At 41.3% G+C, this 20563-nt stretch overlaps 1 protein-coding gene across 1 annotated transcript in view; it reads right to left on the bottom strand.

The window, feature by feature from the left end:
• Positions 1–1385: 1385 nt before the first annotated feature.
• The window catches only part of flt4 (fms related receptor tyrosine kinase 4), a 63509-nt gene continuing 44331 nt past the window's right edge, over positions 1386–20563 (bottom strand). Inside the window, exons 15-30 of the mRNA XM_033633458.2 lie at positions 17448–17579; positions 16758–16864; positions 13267–13402; positions 12636–12740; positions 12340–12453; positions 10532–10620; positions 10172–10331; positions 9969–10063; positions 8368–8490; positions 8083–8194; positions 7733–7832; positions 7395–7500; positions 7192–7316; positions 4843–4963; positions 4586–4671; positions 1386–1984 (exon numbers count right to left, since the gene is read on the bottom strand). Coding sequence (XP_033489349.2) covers positions 1765–1984; positions 4586–4671; positions 4843–4963; positions 7192–7316; positions 7395–7500; positions 7733–7832; positions 8083–8194; positions 8368–8490; positions 9969–10063; positions 10172–10331; positions 10532–10620; positions 12340–12453; positions 12636–12740; positions 13267–13402; positions 16758–16864; positions 17448–17579 — 1931 coding nt within the window. The 3' untranslated portion in view covers positions 1386–1764. The remainder of the gene's footprint in view (positions 1985–4585; positions 4672–4842; positions 4964–7191; positions 7317–7394; positions 7501–7732; positions 7833–8082; positions 8195–8367; positions 8491–9968; positions 10064–10171; positions 10332–10531; positions 10621–12339; positions 12454–12635; positions 12741–13266; positions 13403–16757; positions 16865–17447; positions 17580–20563) is intronic.

Below are 20563 nucleotides of genomic sequence, written 5' to 3'. Positions count from 1 at the left end.
GAACCGGCTCTTTAGAGTGAACGAGCCACTTCCTAATTCACGTCGTGTTGATGACCCCCCTCGGTTAGAAACGAACGGTAGCAAGCTAACCCACTATCCGCTAGCACTTGCTTCTGTTGACAGGCTTGTTGTTTATAAAGGGTGTTGCTATGGCTACGCCAAATTTTATATCTGCGTGGTCTATTCTTGGTCCACGTTACAATCTCCAGATCACGTGATGCGATAAATGAGCAATGCGATTCATCGTTGAACCCACTAACACCCCCCCCACACACACACACACACACACACACACACACAGCAACAAAAAAAGAAAAGAAAACAAACGAACGAACCGCATCTTTGAACCGACTATTCAAAGTGAACGAGAGCCAAAGAACCGGCTCTCACAAGTGAACGAGAAATCCCATCACTACAATGGTGCTATAAAGCACCTCAGCTCATGCCAAAGAGCCGCTGAGGAATGACAATTTTCTGTGTGTAAGCCAGCTGCCCTTCATTCTATATGTTATATTTACTTTTATTTTGGTTTCCATTCCTCATTTTTAAACCATTTTGACAGTTAATTTTAGGTTTACAGATCCTAAAAGGATTGCCCAATAAATTAAGGTTAAACAAGGACAGATTTTGGTTTTCTGGCCAAAAATGTGCAAGAGATCAGTTGATTTCATAATAAAACCTAAAGTAGTCAAGTCATGGAGTCTAGGTTGTGTGGGGAAATAGGACAGAAGTGAGCTGCTGGGTTACAAAACAAATATTTCACGTCAGATGTTTCTCCTTGAACCCCTTTTCACCTGAAACTGACAGTGTACCCGAATTCATCTTATCAACAGTTATTCATAGAAACTGGATACAGAACCTTTGCTCCTCTGGTTTTAAAACATTAACTGTGCTCTGCTGGCTGTAATTGTGTCTGTGTGTGTATGAAGTGGACTTTGCACCCAGACACTGCTCATTTCCCTCAGCTGGCAGCCAGAGTCAACACCCTGCAGGTTGTCATTTGTGATGTGAGCATATAAGAGGGTGTTAAGCTGTCACAGCTGTCATCATGCTTACGTCCAGCTCTGATAAGAGGTGCTTAGCATGACTCACTCCTTTTATTCACCCTACATCCCTCTGTTTACCTCCGTCACTTATTCCTTGTTCATGGTGTCGCGTATCCAAGCGCCGCCACCTCCACTAAGTGGCACAGATCCACAAATATCCCCTCATTTTGTTGATTGGTCTGTTATGTGGATCATCACAGAGCTTGTGGCTCTGGCTTGCTTGTGGACCTGTAATTAGCATCAGAGCATGACAAATGCAAATTTGCCCCTAAAAGATGGTACTTCAGCGGAATAATGACAGCTTTAACTTTGGATTAATCACAGAGAGGAGAGCAAGAAGAAGATAAAATTCTTTATTTCTTCCCATATGAGGCATAATTTGTACAAATGAAGGAAGAATACTCTGTATATAAAAGATAAAAAATATAAATGTGTGAATAGAAAATACTTAGGGTTTGTTTTTGTCATAATGCTGCCACCCAGTGGCTGGTTAGAGGAACTTCAGGCACATATAGCTCAGTCTGTTGAGGCAGCAGCCGCAGAGAAGAGGAGATGAGTAGAGGCAAGCTCTGGTCATTAGGATCTATAAATTTATCTTCATTAATAAATGACCAATATATGTTATATGTCACTGCTGAGATGTTATTAAAGCCTCCATTGACCTGAGCCAAGCTGCTCCTTTAACTCTCTGTTCTCTCGAGCTGCATCTTTGGTAAGATTACACATTGGAGGAGGCGAGGCAGGGGGCGTCAGGTGAGGAGAAGAAGTCGCAGAAGCCCTCCTCAGACAGGTGTCCATACTCGTTGTTGTAGAAGGTCTGACCTGAAAGCTGGCTGAAGAAGTTTGGACGGTGCATGGAGGTGCCGACGCCGCTGCTTCGACTCAGGGAACCATGGGAGGCCGTCAGAGGCTCTGTGCTGCTGCTGCTGCCCATACGACTGGGGACAGAACCAAAAAACAATATTACTGTCAAGTACTGACAACTGAGGCACACTGAGGCACAGTTGGCTGTTCAGAAATAAGCAATCAGGATAGAAACTCTACAGATGTGTGCAGATATTCTGGTTGCCAGAGTAAATATTGGCATTGTATGTTTCTACAAACCGTGAATATGTAGCAAATATGTTGAAACTACTTTTCTTTATGTTTCAATTCTCAATCTTATGTTGTGACAACGCTGTGGTTGACATGTGGTTAGGTTTAGGCACAAAACACACTTGTTTATGGTTTGTATGTTGGGGCTTAAAATACCCTGATGTTGTTTCAACAAACACTGCTAGAACTATGTCAGTTTACAAATGCTGATCTATGTAAGAAACGTACAAATGTAACATCTTACTATATAATGACGGAAACTGTGTGTGTGTGTCTGTGTCTCTGTTCCACGTTTTTCTCCTCACTGACTTGGTCAATCCATGTGAAATTTGGCACAGCGGTAGAGGATCATGGGAGGATGCGAATGAAGCAATATTACATCAATTGGCCAAAGGAAAGCGCTATAGCAACCGACTGAAATGGCAAATTTTGAATGGGCATATCTCGTGCCCCGTATGTCGCAGAGACATGAAACTTTGCACAGACATATCTCTCCTCATGAGGAACAAATTTGCCTCAAATCAATCTCTTCCTAGGAAGTTTGACCAATCTGCATGAAACTCTGTGAACATAATCTAGGGACCAATATCTAAAGTTCCCTCTTGGCAAAAGTTGGAAAACTTACTAAAACTGAGCTTCTATAAGGCAATAAATATTGTGGAGGGTGTGGCTCATCACATAAAGGTGTGTAACATCTCAAGGGTTTCACCGATCACCACACAACTTTGTAAGCATATGACCACACATAATCTGAGGGGACCACTCCATTACTGACCCGATCAAACAAAATGGGGGCGCTAGAGAGCTAATTTCTTATCTAGGCCTAACTGCCATATTGATTTTTACTAAACTTGGTAGATATGTAGAACAGACGCCTCAAGGTGACTGGAGAAATTTAACTCTAATTGGCAACTGGGTGGCGCTATAACAACAGAAAAATGCTTAAAAATGACTAAAATGCGACCGATCGCTGTGGCTCCCCCTGTGGCTGAATGTTTGGGGGGTTTTTTTCTAATTTTTGGTATGACTAAGTCATGGTATGGTATGCTGTAGATAATCACGGAAACTGTCAGTGTGTCATTCTGTCAGTCAGTCATTCTGTCTGTTCCACGTTTTTCTACTCACTGACGTGGTCAATCTATGTGAAACTGCACATAGGCATTGAGGATTGGCATAGGTAGAAGGTGACAAAGCTACCAATGGGTATGGACTAGTATCTGTGGTTTTCAGAAATGCACAATGCCAACAATTTCTTCTAGCGACTTTCTCAGGTTAAGGGAAGTTAGCTGAAAACCAAAACCTTTAACTGCTAAAAGTGGAAATTTGGACTTTTGTGTGTTTCTTATGAGTCAACAGACCTCATGAAAAGACCAAAACCAGCAATGAACTCATCCTACTAACAACTTCTCTCTGTGTCAGCTTATTTCTCTGTTACATAAAGTTCCATTGTTGTCCAGAGACTATTAAAAACACAGCAGAGAGCCTCACTGTTGCACTGTGTGACATGTTCCTTCACCTCTATGAACATGTGTATTATAGTTTACATACACTGGTCTGGTACCATAATACCCACTCCTGATTTAGCAATGTTTGACATCAAACTACAGTGCCCAGATACAGGAAGTCATTGAGGCTTTTAAAAAATAAACTTGACTGTCTTTATGTGTCTATGTGTAACATCGCAACTGAGCATACACTTCCATCATCATGTTCTAAGCCTCTATGCACTATAGACTATAGAAGTTCAAATAGGCACCCAAACAAAACACAGTTTTTATCACAGATTTATGACTCGAAGAAGTTGACACACAGAGCCGAACTCATCTTCAGGTTCCGAGCTTTAAATTAATGTATAAACTTTCCTTGTGGCATATCCAGCTGACCTGCTACCGCCCTCTAGAGATCCCCTGTCCCTCCTATACAAAAACACAAATGGGCCTATGGAGTGGAAGAGGTTAATGTGTTGCTATATTTCCCCTGTGGTATTTTGAACAATGGGGGCAGAGGTTGGTAAAATCCTTCCGTCTTTTCCTGCTTTGAGTATACATGTGATTAATCATGTAATCACTTCAGAGCAGCTCTTAAAGGTTCCTCCTCCATCTTTGCTGTACGTGGGCGTGATTTGCTGAGTGTCTCATTCTTTAATTTTAGCAAAAGAACTTTTTGCCGCTCTCTCGAACACTGTTGAGCACTAATTCGCAAAACTTTGATGAAAATGCGGCCTGGGTTCAAATGAGTCAGACTGTTGCTTACACCTACTGCTGATGCTTAGCTCCTTCGCAAGTCTACTGTAGTTTCGCTTTATATAAAGCTGTGAGTGGATTTTGCTGCCATGCAGGAGAGAATGGCTGTTTTCTCATATTGACTCTGTGGTGTGACTACTGCACATCCGTTGTGCGTCACTTTCAGACAGTTATATGGATCCAAGCTTTTGTATGATTAACCTTTTTGAGACGGTGCCCCTGTGCTTGTGTTCAATCCGCTCTAATTCCTCGGAGGCTAGGACCATCCCGCTGTCTGTCTGGTTATCCTGGGGAGAGACACAGTTGGACATCATGTGAATCAAATGTCTTCGGTTGCTTTGTCTGCAACTATTTTTGGTCATTACCTGAGGAAAAGGTTCCCGAAATCAAAACTCGTGCACCAAATGTCACCAGTCTGTTCACGTTGTCAACAGTTGATAAGAAGATAAAGAGCTTACTTGAGGAGCTTTCTGTGGGTGCATCTCCAGGGGCAGTTCTTCAAATGTCTTCACTCTGGGCTGGCATACTTTGGAGGGTCCCACAAACACACAGCCGGCAAAGGGCACGCAGTTATAATACCTGGTCAAGAGGTGTCGACAGGATAATCACATCAAAACATGATAAGACAAACAAGAAACAGTAAAATATGTTGCATTCCCTTGAGTTTCAGATGTTTTTGTTATAAATAGGTTGTCAGCTGCGTGACTTTCTCAGTCAGCGCTCTGATTTGATTATCTGTGAGACTCTTTAGGACTCAAGACAAGGCGAACATCATCTGAAAACACAGACGTGATGATGCATCTCCGTAATAATACTGTTTTTCCCACCACATAAAACATCTTGTCTGAATGTGTGTGAACTCTCGTTTAATAAGAACAGTCAGTTAATTTAAATTTCAAATTACCCGTCTCTTTCCCGCAAGCTAAACGTCCTGACAGATGTACAATGTCTTTTACATCATTAACACAATGTGAGAAAAAAGCTTTACACGCCTATATGTTTCTATAATGGCTTGTAAAATCAGATGGTTACTTTTCAAATCATGTTTTCCATAAATTCTAAACTGTGAAGCAATGGGAGGGAAAACAATGGGAGTAAGACTGCGAGACATGAGTTATGAGAAGACAGTCTTATAAGGTGCATTTGGACTTAATGGTGAGATGCTGTTTCCAGGGTCAAGAACCTGAATTAAAGAGGAAATAGACTGTAAGTGTTTTTGCTTTAAATTATCATTGGGAAGTAAATGTCGATTGCACAATATAATGGCTATAGAATCATGACGCCATCAGCGTTTAGATTGGTTCCCTTTATGCCTCGCTTTCACTATGCAATTCTGTCTGCCACAGGGTAGGATCCTCCATGAAAATGAAGGCTTGTTTTATGGTACAGAGGGATGCGTGTCAACCATTGTGCAACCAAGACAGGGAGAGAACAGTGCTTTTTGTTTCATCACTAGCTATTGGTACCAAAGAGTATGAGTGTAAGTGCAGTTACTATCCCCTAGTGACAGAAATGGTGGACAGTGGAACAACTGAAGTAAGTGTGGAAACTGTGGTCGATGCTAGTGTAAGCTATTTGCCTCTCAGCGAAATGCTCCAGGTTAATTCAAGTTCCCTCTGGTAAGCAGTGATGCACAGTGTACTTCTAAGGCTTTTATTATGAAAGGTACGAATGGAAGGAATGGTGTTGTAATGGGCAGGTGTTGACCATGTGGGAGGTAATAAAGAGTTTGCCTTCTTGGTTCAGAGAGCACGGTCTCACTCCGAAGACGTCGAAATCTGGCGCTTGGGCAGTGACTTGCGATGTCAGAAACCAACGAAAAAAGGCGGCATGATAGACGCAGCGGGACAAGGAAGAAAGTTAAGGTGGTGAAAGTCCGACTGGGGCGGATGGGTCAAACAAACACGGACTTTCACCCGAGAGAGCAGAGTTTGTATTCTGTAAGTTTCTAAAGCCAAATCTGTTCTTTTGTTGTCTAAACCTAACCACATATATTAGTTGTTGAAGGGAAAAAAAACGTCGATTTGCGGTGTTAAACTGACGTAGTGCGTGTATTTTGAAAGAGACTGTATGTAACCGTTAATTTCCTGTGAAAACGGGAGTGTATTTTGAAAGAAGACAATGCATGTAACGGGCAGAACTTGACACGTTGTCCCAGAACGTCAGCAACCAACGCACCCAGGGTACCTGGCACGTCGTATGTGGACGTGGAAAGTCCATGACCAAATGGCGATATGTGACGAGGTCGGAGTGAGAATGTAGTGGTTCAAAATACAGAGCCTTTTGGCTACACTAGGCATGGTTTGGGAAAACTAGAGGAAAAAAGTTGAACACTTGATTAATGTTTATGCCTGCATGTCCAGGTTTTTGTCACCATTAAAGATTCACTGTGTTTTTAATAAAGTAAACAGGTCCAGCTTTCCTGTGGCTGTTGCAGCCCCCGAAAACTTGCTGTCAAATATTTAACAGCACTCTGTAAAATGAATTATTTATGACTAAATAAGCATGCATAATAACTCTGAGCTGATCTTCTTCATCAGGACTGTGTGGGTGCGATTTGATCTGATGTGATGTGATTGACAGTAACCTGGCAACATGAGCAATGTTGCCGAACCCTGATTGGTGCATAGAAGCACATGACATCATGTTCACCATCCAACCAGTGAGAGGAGCTCAGACAACAACACAAAATCTCTCATGTAAAATAACCATAACTGTTTTAACTGGCAGAAAAGGGTGTGTTCCATTAGAGGCACATTGCTCATGGTAAGACTTGTTTTTAAGGATGACAGGGTATATATTAGGACCTGGTGGGTAGAGTGTTGCAGGCCAATCTCAGTTCCTCCTCAGATGGGGGGCGTGATGAGGCCTGCGAGAAGCCATCATCCTCTGAGCTCTGTGAGTGGTTCAGAGGAATGTAGTCCTTCCCGTCCTGAAGGGGTGAAAAAAATCAGTAAACTCTTTACAAAACTAAAAAAAATAACTACGAGTAAGGTTTCATTGAACTTACAGGCAGGCTGTTGTCCTGCAGCAGGTCTCCCAGGATCTGCACCAGGGCAGGGAAGGTTGGTCTCTCTTTAGGTTCACCCTGCCAGCAGGCCAGCATGATGCCGTATCTACCAGCAGAGGGCGGCGCCATCACAACACTGACAACACTGAGGTCTCCAACCCTGACTCACAGCTGCGTATACTACTATATCCTCTCTTTAATATACAGGCCAGTCAAAGGTACGACATTTATCAGCAGAATCTTGTTCGTCCTTAAGATTGGCTCAAGCAATTAAAGGACTACAAATCTAATTTGACAGCCAGCGATGAGAGAAACAATAAATCACAGCCCACGCTTACATTTCAGGGGAGGCAGTCTCAGGTGCCCTCATCCTCACGCCACCTTTCAACCGCTTGCAAAAGTCTTCGTCAATCTGCACTCCTGGGTATGGAGACGCACCTGAGGGCGGACAAGAGGAGGATGAAACATTAATTAACATGTCAGAGACAGAAAAAAACAGCTTATTGTGTGTCTGGATAACAGTGATTAAGATTTATTCTGCCTCTAAAAGTTAATGAAGAATAAATTCCTGATTGCTCCTGGCAGGAGCTGAGATTGATAGGCTCTTGTAAGCACCACACACTTGTGGAGGAGACTGTATTGAAACCATCTGATTTTTCTATACAAATGATGAAATGGGTGTTTTTACCCAGTGAGAAGATTTCCCAGAGGAGAACTCCAAAGGACCACACGTCACTCTGGCTGGTGTACACTTTGTCAAAGATGCTCTCTGGAGCCATCCACTTTAAAGGCAGACGAGCCTGATGAAGCATTGAAACACCAGACAAGCGTTACCCGACAGTCACATAAACACAAATCACACCCACCTTTAAATGTAACCATTACGTGGGTGATTAAAAAACAGAGAAAGAAGGAGTTAAGTGTTCCCTCAAGGTGAATGGAGATGGATAATGAGCCTGTGAGGATGCCGTACATTGCCTTTCCTGACATAGTCGGGGTCTTTGTATATGTCTCTGGCCAGGCCGAAGTCACAGATCTTCACAATGTTGTTTTCTGACAGGAGAATGTTGCGGGCTGCCAGGTCTCTGTGGATACACTGTGGATACACACACGACAGCACATACATCATAACTCTGCAGGGCAGGGGTGTGTGCATGTCTGTGTGTCTGTATGTTCACGGGAAGTTTTGCATCTATTGATTCCAACCTGTTTTCTCTGATGAGTGTATTACAGATACGATTTGGAATAAGCAAACATTCATTTGTTTATTTTAATAATCTGTTGCCTTAAAATCTGTGAGTGTGTGTGTGTGTGCCTGTGTGTATCTCTGTGCCAGTTTGTCAGCAGGACTGGAATATGTCTCAGCCAGGCTGAGCTCTGTGGAATCACTACAGGAGACCCAACATCATTCACACAGCTGTCAAGTAAACGTGCCTACCAGGTCACAACTGTGAGTCCGCTTAGTCTGGTCACATTGTTTATATTCATTATAAATTACATCCGCTTTTCTTGTCCCCATTTAAACTTCATTATTCACCCGATTACCAGTGGATTCACACATGAGATGGGCTGTGGCTGTTAATGTGAATTAAATCAGCTCATCAACAAATCCAGTAACAGCACAGATGACAGTTTGCACATCTCGTCAATACTTGGATCGGTGCTGGTGTACATAAAAAAAAAATCTCAGCTGTCTGTGTGAAAGAAAAATCAAACCAAAATGCACTGTTAAGATTGACATTTGTTTGACAGTTCATTAATTGTACATTAAATAATCACCACATTAAATGAATAATGCAGATTGGCATCAACAGATTACCCAGAGTCTGTGCTAAATGTCAGATTTAATAGAATCAAATTAAAAATGTAATGTTTGTTTAATTTTTTTTTAATTTGATGAATCATTTTTAAATTCTGAATTTTATGTATAACTGTATTTATTTAATTTTTATTTTTTATTATTTTTAATTTTTAAATCAATTAATTTTTTATTCAAATAAATGAAATAAATAAATTATTTAAATTATAAATTCTGAATATAATTTGCTTTTTTTTTTTTAAATTTTGAACTAATAATTTTTGTATAATGTAACTTTTAATTTAATTACATTTTTAGTACAATTAAATTTAAAATTCAAATTGACCTGAATTTATTATTTGGTCAGATTTTATTTGATTTAATATCATTGGCAATTACATGTTAAAGAGGAATCAACATGTTTTTCCAAAGGTGCATAATTCCTTTTTTTTTTCTTTTTTCTTTTTTTTTTGCAGCTGCAAGTATTTCTCAGTTTCCTTTGTGCACTGCATTGTGGAAGAATAGTGTTCATTAACAGCACATGCAAACAAAGTAATTGGATCTATTATGCAACCTGACATTTTGGAATATATTTAATGTTGTCTCTTTTCCTGTGTAAACACGCTACATATTCAAATCCTGCTTAGCAGTAATAAGCAGTATGGGATCATGGCACAGCTCTAGTTCATGGTCACATGGTTAATTAACAAGCACAAAGGACTGGAAAGCTGAATGATCCAGGCGACAACCTCTGATGACAAGTCATGATAATTAACCTTTCTGGAGGCCAGGAACTCCATCCCACGAGCCACCTGGAAACTGTAGCAAATGAGGTCTTCTATCGTCAGGGGAGTTTTCCACAAGTCCTCCACTGGAGAGAGAAGATGAAAAGAAGGTCAGCCACAGACAGAAAAAAGAAGAAGAACTGTAAAGATACAATGAGTTATGTAACATGCTCTTGTGCATTAAACAGACTCACATTTCTCCACAGCAGGATTCACATTGGGTGCGTTGGTTGATGGACTCTGAGGACCGGTGAGAGTGGAGGAGGGAGGAGAAGGTGGGTGGCGAGCTCTTTGGTCCATTTGACCCGCCTCAATCATCCGTCTCACCTGGCTCTGAGTTTTAGGAGAGCGATCCTGAGTGCAGGAACAAGTCAGTGCGTCATCACCAAAATCAATACATAGTTTTGTGGGAAGAAAAAACTAGTGTTGAATAAAGACAACAGAGCAAAGAAAGAAATATTGGCTCGACTGAAGCAAAGACGATTCTCTCTGCAGCAGGACAAACAAACATAAAACAGTAAACAGTGCTTCAGTGTCTGCAGTGTTTTGGGTACCCTGTACGGGAGGAAAAACTCTCTCTTGGCTCGTAGGAAGTTGGACAGATTCCCATACTTGCAGTATTCCACTATCACCATCAATGGACCTGATGACAAAGACAATACAACACTCAGCTTCACAGTGACTGTAAGAATAAAGCTACAAATATTTCAACACACCCTGAAATGTTTCTTCACTTGATAAAACCCATTAAAATGACCTCTGCCTCTTGTTAAGGAGCTCGTTTTTTCACATCTTCAAAATAGTGAGAGGTGGCCTTCTGTAAGCATTTCCTTTGTTAGGGTAAACAGGGTTAAACATTTTCAGATGTGCGCCCCTCAAAAACGGGCTCACGGGTCAAATTGATGTATGGACATAAAATCAGGGTGTCAAAGAAAAAGAGAGGCAGCTGTTTGACTGTTCTAAAAAATGTTGTGTGGAAGCTGCAGGGGAGAGACAACATTATGTAAACACCCACAAAAAAGAGTTTTGAGGGCTTTCATGTGGTGTTGGAATGATTGGGAAAATGAGGCCCTGACTGGGGAGATTCACAAGAACGCAGCCTCAAGTTGGAAAGTCTGTGAAAACTTCCTGTCTTTGACATCATGTTTGCAGAAATATGGTGGACAAAAGTAGATGTTTGGTTGATGGTAAGAAACTTTTCATTAATTCACATAATGCATGTCAGTTTCACCTTGCATGTAATTTGTTATATGGTATTAGGTTGTAACCACATTACAACTTAAAGCTCATGAACACACAAGTTTGGTATATTTCAACCTGAATCCTATTCACCATGTTTTGTGTCTAAGTGACTAGTGGGAACAACAGTTTTTGAAGTTGGCCAAGTACTGAGCAAAGCACTGCAGCTGACAGCAGCTAAACAGGCTGTAATGTAACCACTAGGGCAGGCGCAGGCGACCTGCGGCTCTATAGTGGCTCTCTGTGGCTTCGACAGAAAAAATTATTAAAAAAATTAGGCATGTTCTCACTGTCCTATTTACGTCCATTAGAAGTGCTTGTTTTTGCCACTGACAGGTTCAGATTGTTATTTTAAGTGTCTACCAACTTACTGACTGTATCCATACAGAGATAGACCTTTACTGTTAAAGCGTAAGATACTTTTTGTTGAACCAGAACCAGCCCTGAAATCACCATCGCCAAACCCACCAGACTCCATGTAAAAAAAAACAGTAATTTTAGTGTGTACAGAGCCAGAATATTTTCACATCTAACTGGGTGGATTATGGGTTTATTTCAACCAAACAAGACTTGGTGATTGTTGGAACAGTGAAAAGACGAGCCAAGACAGATTTTGTGAGTTGTATTTTGTTTCTATCAACATTGAATGAAGTGTGTTTTACGATGATAAAATTGCTGTTCATTTACATGGAGTCTGGTTGGTTTGGCGATAGCGATTTCAGGGCTGGCCTTGGCTAATCAAAAAGGATCTTACTCTCCAGCAAAAATGTCTGTGTCTAGGGATCCTTTCTATAATGTTGTCAGACACCTAAAATAATAATCTGAGCCTGTTAGTGGCAAAAACAAGCACTTTTAGTCAATGAACATTGACGGTGCAAACATGCCCAGTGTGGTCACATTGCAGCCTGATTCACTGCTGGCAGCTGCAGCAGTCGTGCACAATATTGGACCAATTTTAAAAAGATGTTATTCCCATTCATCACTTTGACACAAAAGCATGGAAAAATGGGACCAGGTTGAAAAATACAGACGGTACCCTTTAATCTCTACAACCACTAATTATGACATGAATATTTGATATTTTTAACACACACATATGAGATGTAACACATGTAAATCTCACCATTTGGTTTGGTGCAGGCTCCTAACAGGTTCACCACATTCAGATGGTTACCAATGTGGATCAGTATCTTTAACTCCGACATCAAGGCCTTGTGCTCACTGGCTGTGGCTCCGTCTGAAAGACACACACACACACACACACACACACACACACACACACAAAGTGGAACATTATTTAACAATCTTATTGTTTGTTTATGTGTTGTTAAATTACTAGGTCATATGTTACATACATCATTCATCACTTGGCTTCTTAGAAAACTTCCTACAACACTGAAACACAAAGACAAATCTCACCCTTCAACATCTTAACAGCCACTGTGTCCAAACTGTTGCTCTTGTTGATGCCATAGATTGATGCCTCAATTACTTTTCCAAAGGCACCATGGCCTAAAACCTTTCCTATGTCAGGAGAAAGAACAGAAAAACACAAAATATTCATGCTCATTGATCTATGCAGGCTTGGTTTTGAGTCTCATTGGGATACACAAACAGTCACGGTCGGGAGCAGTTGCAAAATGTAAATGCATCTGGCATCCATATAGACAAGAGGGGGGGGGCGGAGGAATTAGAATCTCAATTGCAGCATTTGGAAACAACATGTTCCCATAAGTTGGGATCTGTCGTGGAACAGATGCTTTTCCTCAGGGCGTTTTTAAGAAGCTGTGCTGGGAATGAGCACATATTTAACATTAGCACTTTACTTGGCAGCTCTTTGCCCAGCTGGCTGCGATCCAAACTCATGCCATTAAGGATTCTGGAAATGGAAAACTAATTCAGTTTCATCCATCTATTCGCTTCCATCTCTGCCTGCATATTTCCTTCCTCACAACCCCCGCCCCCCCCCCACCCCCATCCCCTCGCTCCCATTCACTTGTTTGTACCAACATACATACATCCTTTTCTCCCACCCTTCCCGACTGCTCACCAAGTCGGAGTCTGTCTCTGGAGATCTCCCACTGCGAGGAGTCGTAGGGCAGGTATTCACACTGCTCATCCAGAGGCACCTCCCCCGGGTCCATGATGATTGACAGATAGCCCGTCTTTATGTCTGCCGGGTTAACCTGAGGTTCAGAGAGACAAAGAGCTCACGTCAAACATCGACTATAGTGTGTATTAAACATGTGATCCTGTTGGCTGTGATGTTTTCTCCTCAGCTAAAGAGACAGGCTTCTATCACGCTCAGGATGATAAAAGCTGCTATCACATTAGATGAGTCAAAATCTGAATTTGATCAAGCTGGAGCGAAGGCTGACTTTCTGTACAAAATTTTGACAATCAGAAAGCATCTTACAGTAAAAGCAACCATTTTCCTATTGGATAACTTTCAGGGCCAACTGCTGGTACAGGCAGTATAGGTCTAATGATGTGTAGTTAGACACCTGTAGCCATTAGCAGCAGGAATATGTGCATTAAAGCTACAGCCTCCAGTTTTTGATGGCAGCCATTTTATCCACAGCAGATGCATTCATTAACTATATTAATCTTCATACACAACTTGCTCTAATGGTACTGTAAATGACTATGTGGCTTTTCGGAACAATTAAAACTGAAGTAGGCAGTTTGATTTTGGCAAAAATCCAATAATAAACTTCAAGCATATTCAAATTCAAGTGGTCTGAGAGAACACCAGACTTCTGCACCTCCTCTTGGCTCTGTTTTCTGGCTTTAGAAAATCTAGGGTCGATGGGAGACTCTGGCCAACACAGTTCATTTCAGAGACAGGGAGTGCCTGTTAGCTGTTTGGGAACACGTCCCTTCGTGAAAGCCTGATTCCAAAGCGGAGAATCCTGTAGGGAAAGTTGCTATTTCAGCATTGGCAACAACTGCCTATCCTGCAACCCAAACAAGGGAGATGGACTTATCAAGAAGAAAGTCAAAAAAAAGTGTCTGATAATAAACAAAACACACGTGTCAATATTGGCAAAGAGTTTCAGAGATGGACAGAAAATGTTGCTAATAGTTTAGCCTTCTACTAACCGGAGCTAAAGGCTCACGGCTGTGGCTTTAAGTTCTAATGTAACGTAGGTAGAGACTTGATTGCTGCTGCAGACCACCTCACCAGCAGGAGAGTGGGGAGTAGATCCAGAGATGAACCTCAAGTTAGCATGTAGCAACACAAATCAAAGCCAGTGCAAACAAGAAAGCCCCAATTTGCTGCCAGATCAGTAAACTTTCTGTTGCTGCTGTTACACAGGTTAAACCTGGACTGCACTGGCTGAATTCGGGCTGCTACAGCTATGGAATGAAGGTCTGTCTCCTGTGCTGCTGCTGGCTCTCCTCCAGAGGAAGCAGCACACAGTGGCGGGGAGTGAGGCGGTAGGACCGTGGGAAGAGAAAACGGGGTTAAGGGACGGCTAAGCGAATGAGCTATGGGCAACTACACAATGAAATAGGATTAAATAAATCAATGTATGGGAAACACTGGCTTATGGTATGAAATGTGTGCATATGCTGTGTATATTATGTTATATATTTACAGATTCTTGCCTACTTCACCTATTTCACTTCATACAGTGAGATTATTAATAAAACAGTAGCCATTTTTATTCAAAGCAAACTTCCAAGCACCATTTGAAGGACTCATTTGAAAAAAACATATATTTCCATTCTCATTTATTTTCCTAAGTCATATTTTTGTGTTTGTGCGTGCAAGTCAGGGAACATCTGTCAAACTGGTATCAAAGTCTTTAAATTTTCATACACCATGTTTTTTTTATTGTGCACTCAAAGGAATATCAATCACACTGCCGGTTTATTCATTTTAAGAACAGCTCTTATCTGTTTCGCAAATGAACTCTTCATTTCCTCTTTACAATCTGTCATCTCAGCAGGATTATTAAAGGGAGCCCTTGGTTTATGGAAGTGACTGGTTGCTATTCTCATAGTATTTACATTAGTGGCATTGTGGCGCACACGTTTGCACCTCATATGACGAATGCAACCTTTTAACTTAAGCAATTAAAAAACATTCAGTTGAGAGGCACTTACAGTGTACATAGGTCTTTAGATGTGGCACTAATTATTTTCTAAAATAGCTTCAGTTTCAGTCTCTCCTACACTGTAAATTCAATCCAGTATATCTATATTAATATTATAGATGTTAACACACTGCTAATACTTCCTGCATATTAATCTCTAGGGTACTGTATATTTTTGCATCTCAGAGAAAATGGGTTTTCTATTAGACAGCCAGCTTGGACTCTTCTCTCAGCTCATTAACCTGTCTGCTGCTTGTAAAGCATTGAAGATGATGAGGAGCTGGTGTGATGTGATCATCTATTAGGATAATATTAGAGGGTTACACCAGTTCTCAGTGTTTTCAATATTTTCTTTCTTTTTTTTTTTTGGTAGGAGGGGGGTCGCATTTTAAAATCTTGCCTCGAGCCAGGCATGAGGAAAAACAAGAGGAACAAGATTCTTTTGTTTTGTTTTGTTTTGACAATAAAGTCAATATGTTGAGAAAAAAAGTGACCTTTCGGTAATAGGACCAGGCATGAGGAAAAGTCAATCATAGGAGGACTTTTTTTTGTATTTCAGGAATAAAGTCGAAATGTAGAAAATAAAGTCAACTCCTGTGGTCCATCAAATTGTCTTGTATTACAACATATCCTCTCTATTGCACACAGATGTAACCATCACTACCCTTGAATCTGTCTATTACCAGCCAACTTGCAAGTCTGTGCAGTATCTCCTTCTGAACAGACACTTCAATTTTGGCACAGTCTCTTCAAAGTCCTAATTCTTATCACCAAACCTTGTTTAAAAATAAATTACCTGTTACTGGAACGAATTCTGAAGTACAGTTTCACTAGTTCATCTACACAAGGCATTTTTAGAGGTAGCCATATGCGCTAACGCTAGTAGTTTGGTTTGCTCTAAAAGTTCAAATTTAAACTTAATTTACAACATTCTGACTTTATTCTCGAAATGCACAAAAAAATCCTTCTCTGATTTACTTTTTCTTATACCTGGCACTAATGATTTTCTGCACACAACTGAGCAAGGCAAAAGACAAAAAGAGCTACTGAGCCACTGTAAGACAGAGGAGAGAAAAAGGAGCCATCTCTGCATAACAAGCTGTCTCTTAATTAATTTGTTAATGACAGCACCACACTGTGAAGTCACTGCCAAGCGACAGTGTGAGGCGATCTAATAAGTGACCAAGTGAGGAAAAATAAAAAGCAATTTGAGCCTCATTATAGACGCACGACGACTAATTAGACTCCTTCCCAGCAGATATTGTCTGATTCTGTCTGCGGTGTAAACTGCAGACTGTCCTCCAAGATCAAACTGGTTGCGCTCTAACGCCAACAGACATGTTGTGAGTCAGAGGTTAAAGTTTCACCGTCACAGTCTGTCAGTTTCTCTCACAAACACACAGACAGACACAAAAAAGAAAACATGGCGCCCTCTGACCCGCTTCACATTGCAGAAGATAAGGATGAGCAAGGCCCAGAAGAAAACAGCGATGACTCCGGTCCCGATGAGGATTACAATCTCCACATTGGCCTTATCGCTTGAACCTTGACAGACACAAAGAAAGAAAGAGATGTTAAGATGGAAATGTTTTGTCTGAAACCACTCTGTTCTCTCACAGGCCTTCATCTTTCTTTGGTAACACTACTCTTCACCAACTGTAGGGGGTGCTATATTACAGACTATTGATCCTTCTCGCAAACTCCTTACATTGAAAATCTTCAGGTTACATCAATGTGCTGTGCAGTCACTTAATCATTTCAGCCATTCATCATGAGCACACTTCCAGCAAACCCATTAAATTAGTCACTCTGAATATGAAATGTCCCAGCAGTCAATGCTCCTTGATTTTTTTGCTGTCGAGAGCTATACTCAACAAAAGCACATAAAAACCAACAGCTGCAGTGAAAAGTGTGAGGTGAATGTGTAAAATCCAGACATGTACATTTTGTGTGTGGAGATGGGAGCTCAAGGGCAACTGTGATTTCAGGCCTGAGTGCACTCAGAGAAGCATGTCAGCAGCGAGCATGTGAGCGAGTGGATTCAGGTGTCTTTGTGGTTGTATGCAGCCATCTGTTTCTGTACCTGTGAGTGTGTGTGTGTGTGTGTGTTTGTGTGTGGCTGTCTCACCGATGACCCGTACAGCGGCTGAGGAGTGGACACAACCACGCTGGTTGCAGGCGGTGCAGGTGTACAGCCCAGCGTCCTCCTCTGTAACCCTTTGGATACTCAGTGTGCGGTTTGAGTCCTGCAGCTGGATCCCTGAATAATGACACACACACACACAACGCCACACTTCAATACTCCTGCACCTCTCACATCGTAAATCCAGCAACTTTTTCAACAACATTTCCTGAATTCCTGTCACACCTCTGGACTTCAATCCATAGCGTTCATTTATAATCCCATCCCCCTGCGAGGTGTCCCAGCAGCCCCTCTGAGTGAACCCCGATCATCAGCTGTCACTCAGATCCGTATTGACCACCCCGCCTCCTCCCTCCCACCCCCACATATCCTTCAGATGTTAAGAAAAGATGCACGCTGAGAAAGCTAATGAGCCATGTCTATCGGTCTGCAGGCTTTTATATGCGCGTGTGGGTGTGCATATGAGCAGCAAGCACATCCGTACAAGTATTTTTGTCGTCGTTTCTGTTTGACATATTTGCTCAACAGTATGAGTGTGTAGGTGGGCTGGTGGGTGGTTGTGTATCTGTGTGTGTGCGCCCATGTCGGCTTTTAATAGCTGGATTGCCATTTGTCAAAGTGCAACAAAAAAACAGCAACATCTGCCAAATGTTGTTGCTCGCTGAGTAAATATCAACAAAGCTTATTGTTTCTGCTTTTTTTAATACTTTTTTAAAAGTTTTCCATTACAGATAGATTACATACACCCAAACAAATAAAAATGAAAATATTAAAACATCTAGATTGCCCTGCCCCCATAAAACCTATTTATTCCTGTGACATTTTCAGCGATTCGTTCTCTCATTCTCTTGAATGTGTAAACATCCATTTCTCTTGACGTCACTCCTGTTGAGCTCTCATCCTATGAGTATATACTCATTTTAGGGCTGCAACTAACAACTGTTTTTATTGTTGATCAATCCGTCAGTTATTTTCTCCATTAGCTGATTAGTTGTGTGGTCTCTAAAGTGTCAGGAAAAAGGTGAAAAATGTCAATGTTTCCCAAAGCCCAAGATGACGTCCTCAAAAGAGTCAGTTTACTGTCATAAAGAAGTAACAAACCAAAAATATTAACATTTAAGAAGCCAGAATCAGAGAACTTTGACTCTTTTTCTTTAAGAAATTGCTCAAATGGATTAATCGATTATCAAATTAGTTTGTGATGAATTTAAAAATTGACAAGACATCTATCTTGTGTTGTTAGTTCTGCCTATAGACTAGTATATACGTATAAAGATGGACGACGTGACAGCTCTGAGGATGTATAAAGAGACCTGGATACAGCATTGGAGGCGGGGCCCTGTTCATTTCTATGAAAGGTGCTAAGTGGCGCATGAAGCCAAAAACATTCAATTGCCACATTTAAAATTACCCGGATGATCAGCGCTGCTTAGCCATTATTGGGCCCAGAGCCCTTGAATAGTGGGCCCATAGCGACAGAGCATTAATGCATCATACCCACCGGGGGTAAGAACTTACAGCTCTACAAAAGGCAACTAAGGGCTGAAACGCTAACATAATAGTTGTAGCTCGCTAAAAGCGTTAGATGTCAGCCTGTCTAAGGATTATTTTAGTGCCTTATGACTACCAGAGAGGAAAAGTTACATCTTAATCTTGGTGATCTATCTCAGTGTCCCCTCTCCTTACCTATCTTGGACAAAATGAATGGCTAGCAGCCATTGAAGTAAAGCTTCAATCTCTACTGTTTTTCTGTCCACAATTAGGCATATTAGCATACTGAGTGTTAGGATCCCAAAGTTTTCCTCTATATTCCTGCTGGTGCCTCACATCTTATTGCTTTAAAGCTCAGTTTTTCAGTTTGGCAGCTTGTAAAACCTTAGTTATAGATTCTTTAGCATGTTGGCAGTGCATCCTCCTAATACAAAGCAGCTTTTAGGTGTTTTTGTGTAGTTTGCTTGTTTGCTCGCATAATACAAAGCCAATGGATGATGATGATGAATTGTTTTCCCCTTTGTTTGGGACCGGACATTAATGCGCTCTGTCTCTCAGGTGCACTTGAGACTTCCGTTGGCCAAGCCATCTGCTTCCATTTCAGTGCTCCGCTAACTTGAATATGATTTAATTGTGCGGCTCTTTTGTGTAGCTCTTTATCGGACCAAATGGATATTGAAAAGTTGTTTCGAGGGGTTTGTGATGCTCAGAAAAAATGTATCCACTGATTTACAGACATCTCTTTCCCAATGTGAGTCAATGGGAAAAGTCTTTTTGGGGCCAGTGGCATCACGTGATGGACTCAGGAGTTGCAGTTCTACACATCTCAAACGTCCTCTGGCGGCAGCAGTAAAGGTCATAACCCCCGCCCCCTCTTTGTTAGCGGATGGGACATAGGCCCATCTATACCAAAGATGGTTTCTGTCATTTTAGGCAGCTCTTATAACACTAATGTTTGTTCAAGTGTTCATTCGTCTGATAGATTTGGTTTTAATTAGTTATTTGATGTTATAGTGTGCTCGGGATCAATGTGTCAGGCGGATGTATGGGCAGGCCAGGAACTCAATATCTTGACTCCGGTTTCTGAAGACTCTGGCTCCAAATTATGTCGGCCGTATCCGGGATGTTTTGGGTTAAATTTTGGACAGCGAGAAGAAGTGGAGACACGCTGTCCATCTTTATATACAGTCATTGGTTCTGTACCAATGTAATGATCTTCTCCATGTAATGGCCTTTTTACAAACAACCATCAAGACTTCCAACAGCCAACCAATATCTGTCTTCTCTTAATGTATTTCCTGTCATATAACCAAAGTCCAGTACTTCACATGACCGAATTTTGACAATAGTCATGAACATTTCCAAACAACTGTACAAGTTTAGGACAAAGCCGAAATACAAGGGAACGGTCTACATTTGTTCCTCCACATTTTCTCCGACATGGATGTGCCGTAGGCAGGTATATGCCCCTAATTTTGGGTGTAATAAAGAATCTAATTACATTTTTCCAACAGAGTTCTGTGCAAGTAGGTGTCTCTGCTCTGTTATCTAATGTGAAGCCAGAAAGAAGCCAATTTTATCGAGCATTCACCTGAACAGAATAATGAGAT

Source organism: Epinephelus lanceolatus, chromosome 7, assembly GCF_041903045.1.
Source record: "Epinephelus lanceolatus isolate andai-2023 chromosome 7, ASM4190304v1, whole genome shotgun sequence".
Taxonomy (NCBI): domain Eukaryota; kingdom Metazoa; phylum Chordata; class Actinopteri; order Perciformes; family Serranidae; genus Epinephelus; species Epinephelus lanceolatus.
This window is presented reverse-complemented; position numbering and strand designations above follow the sequence as displayed.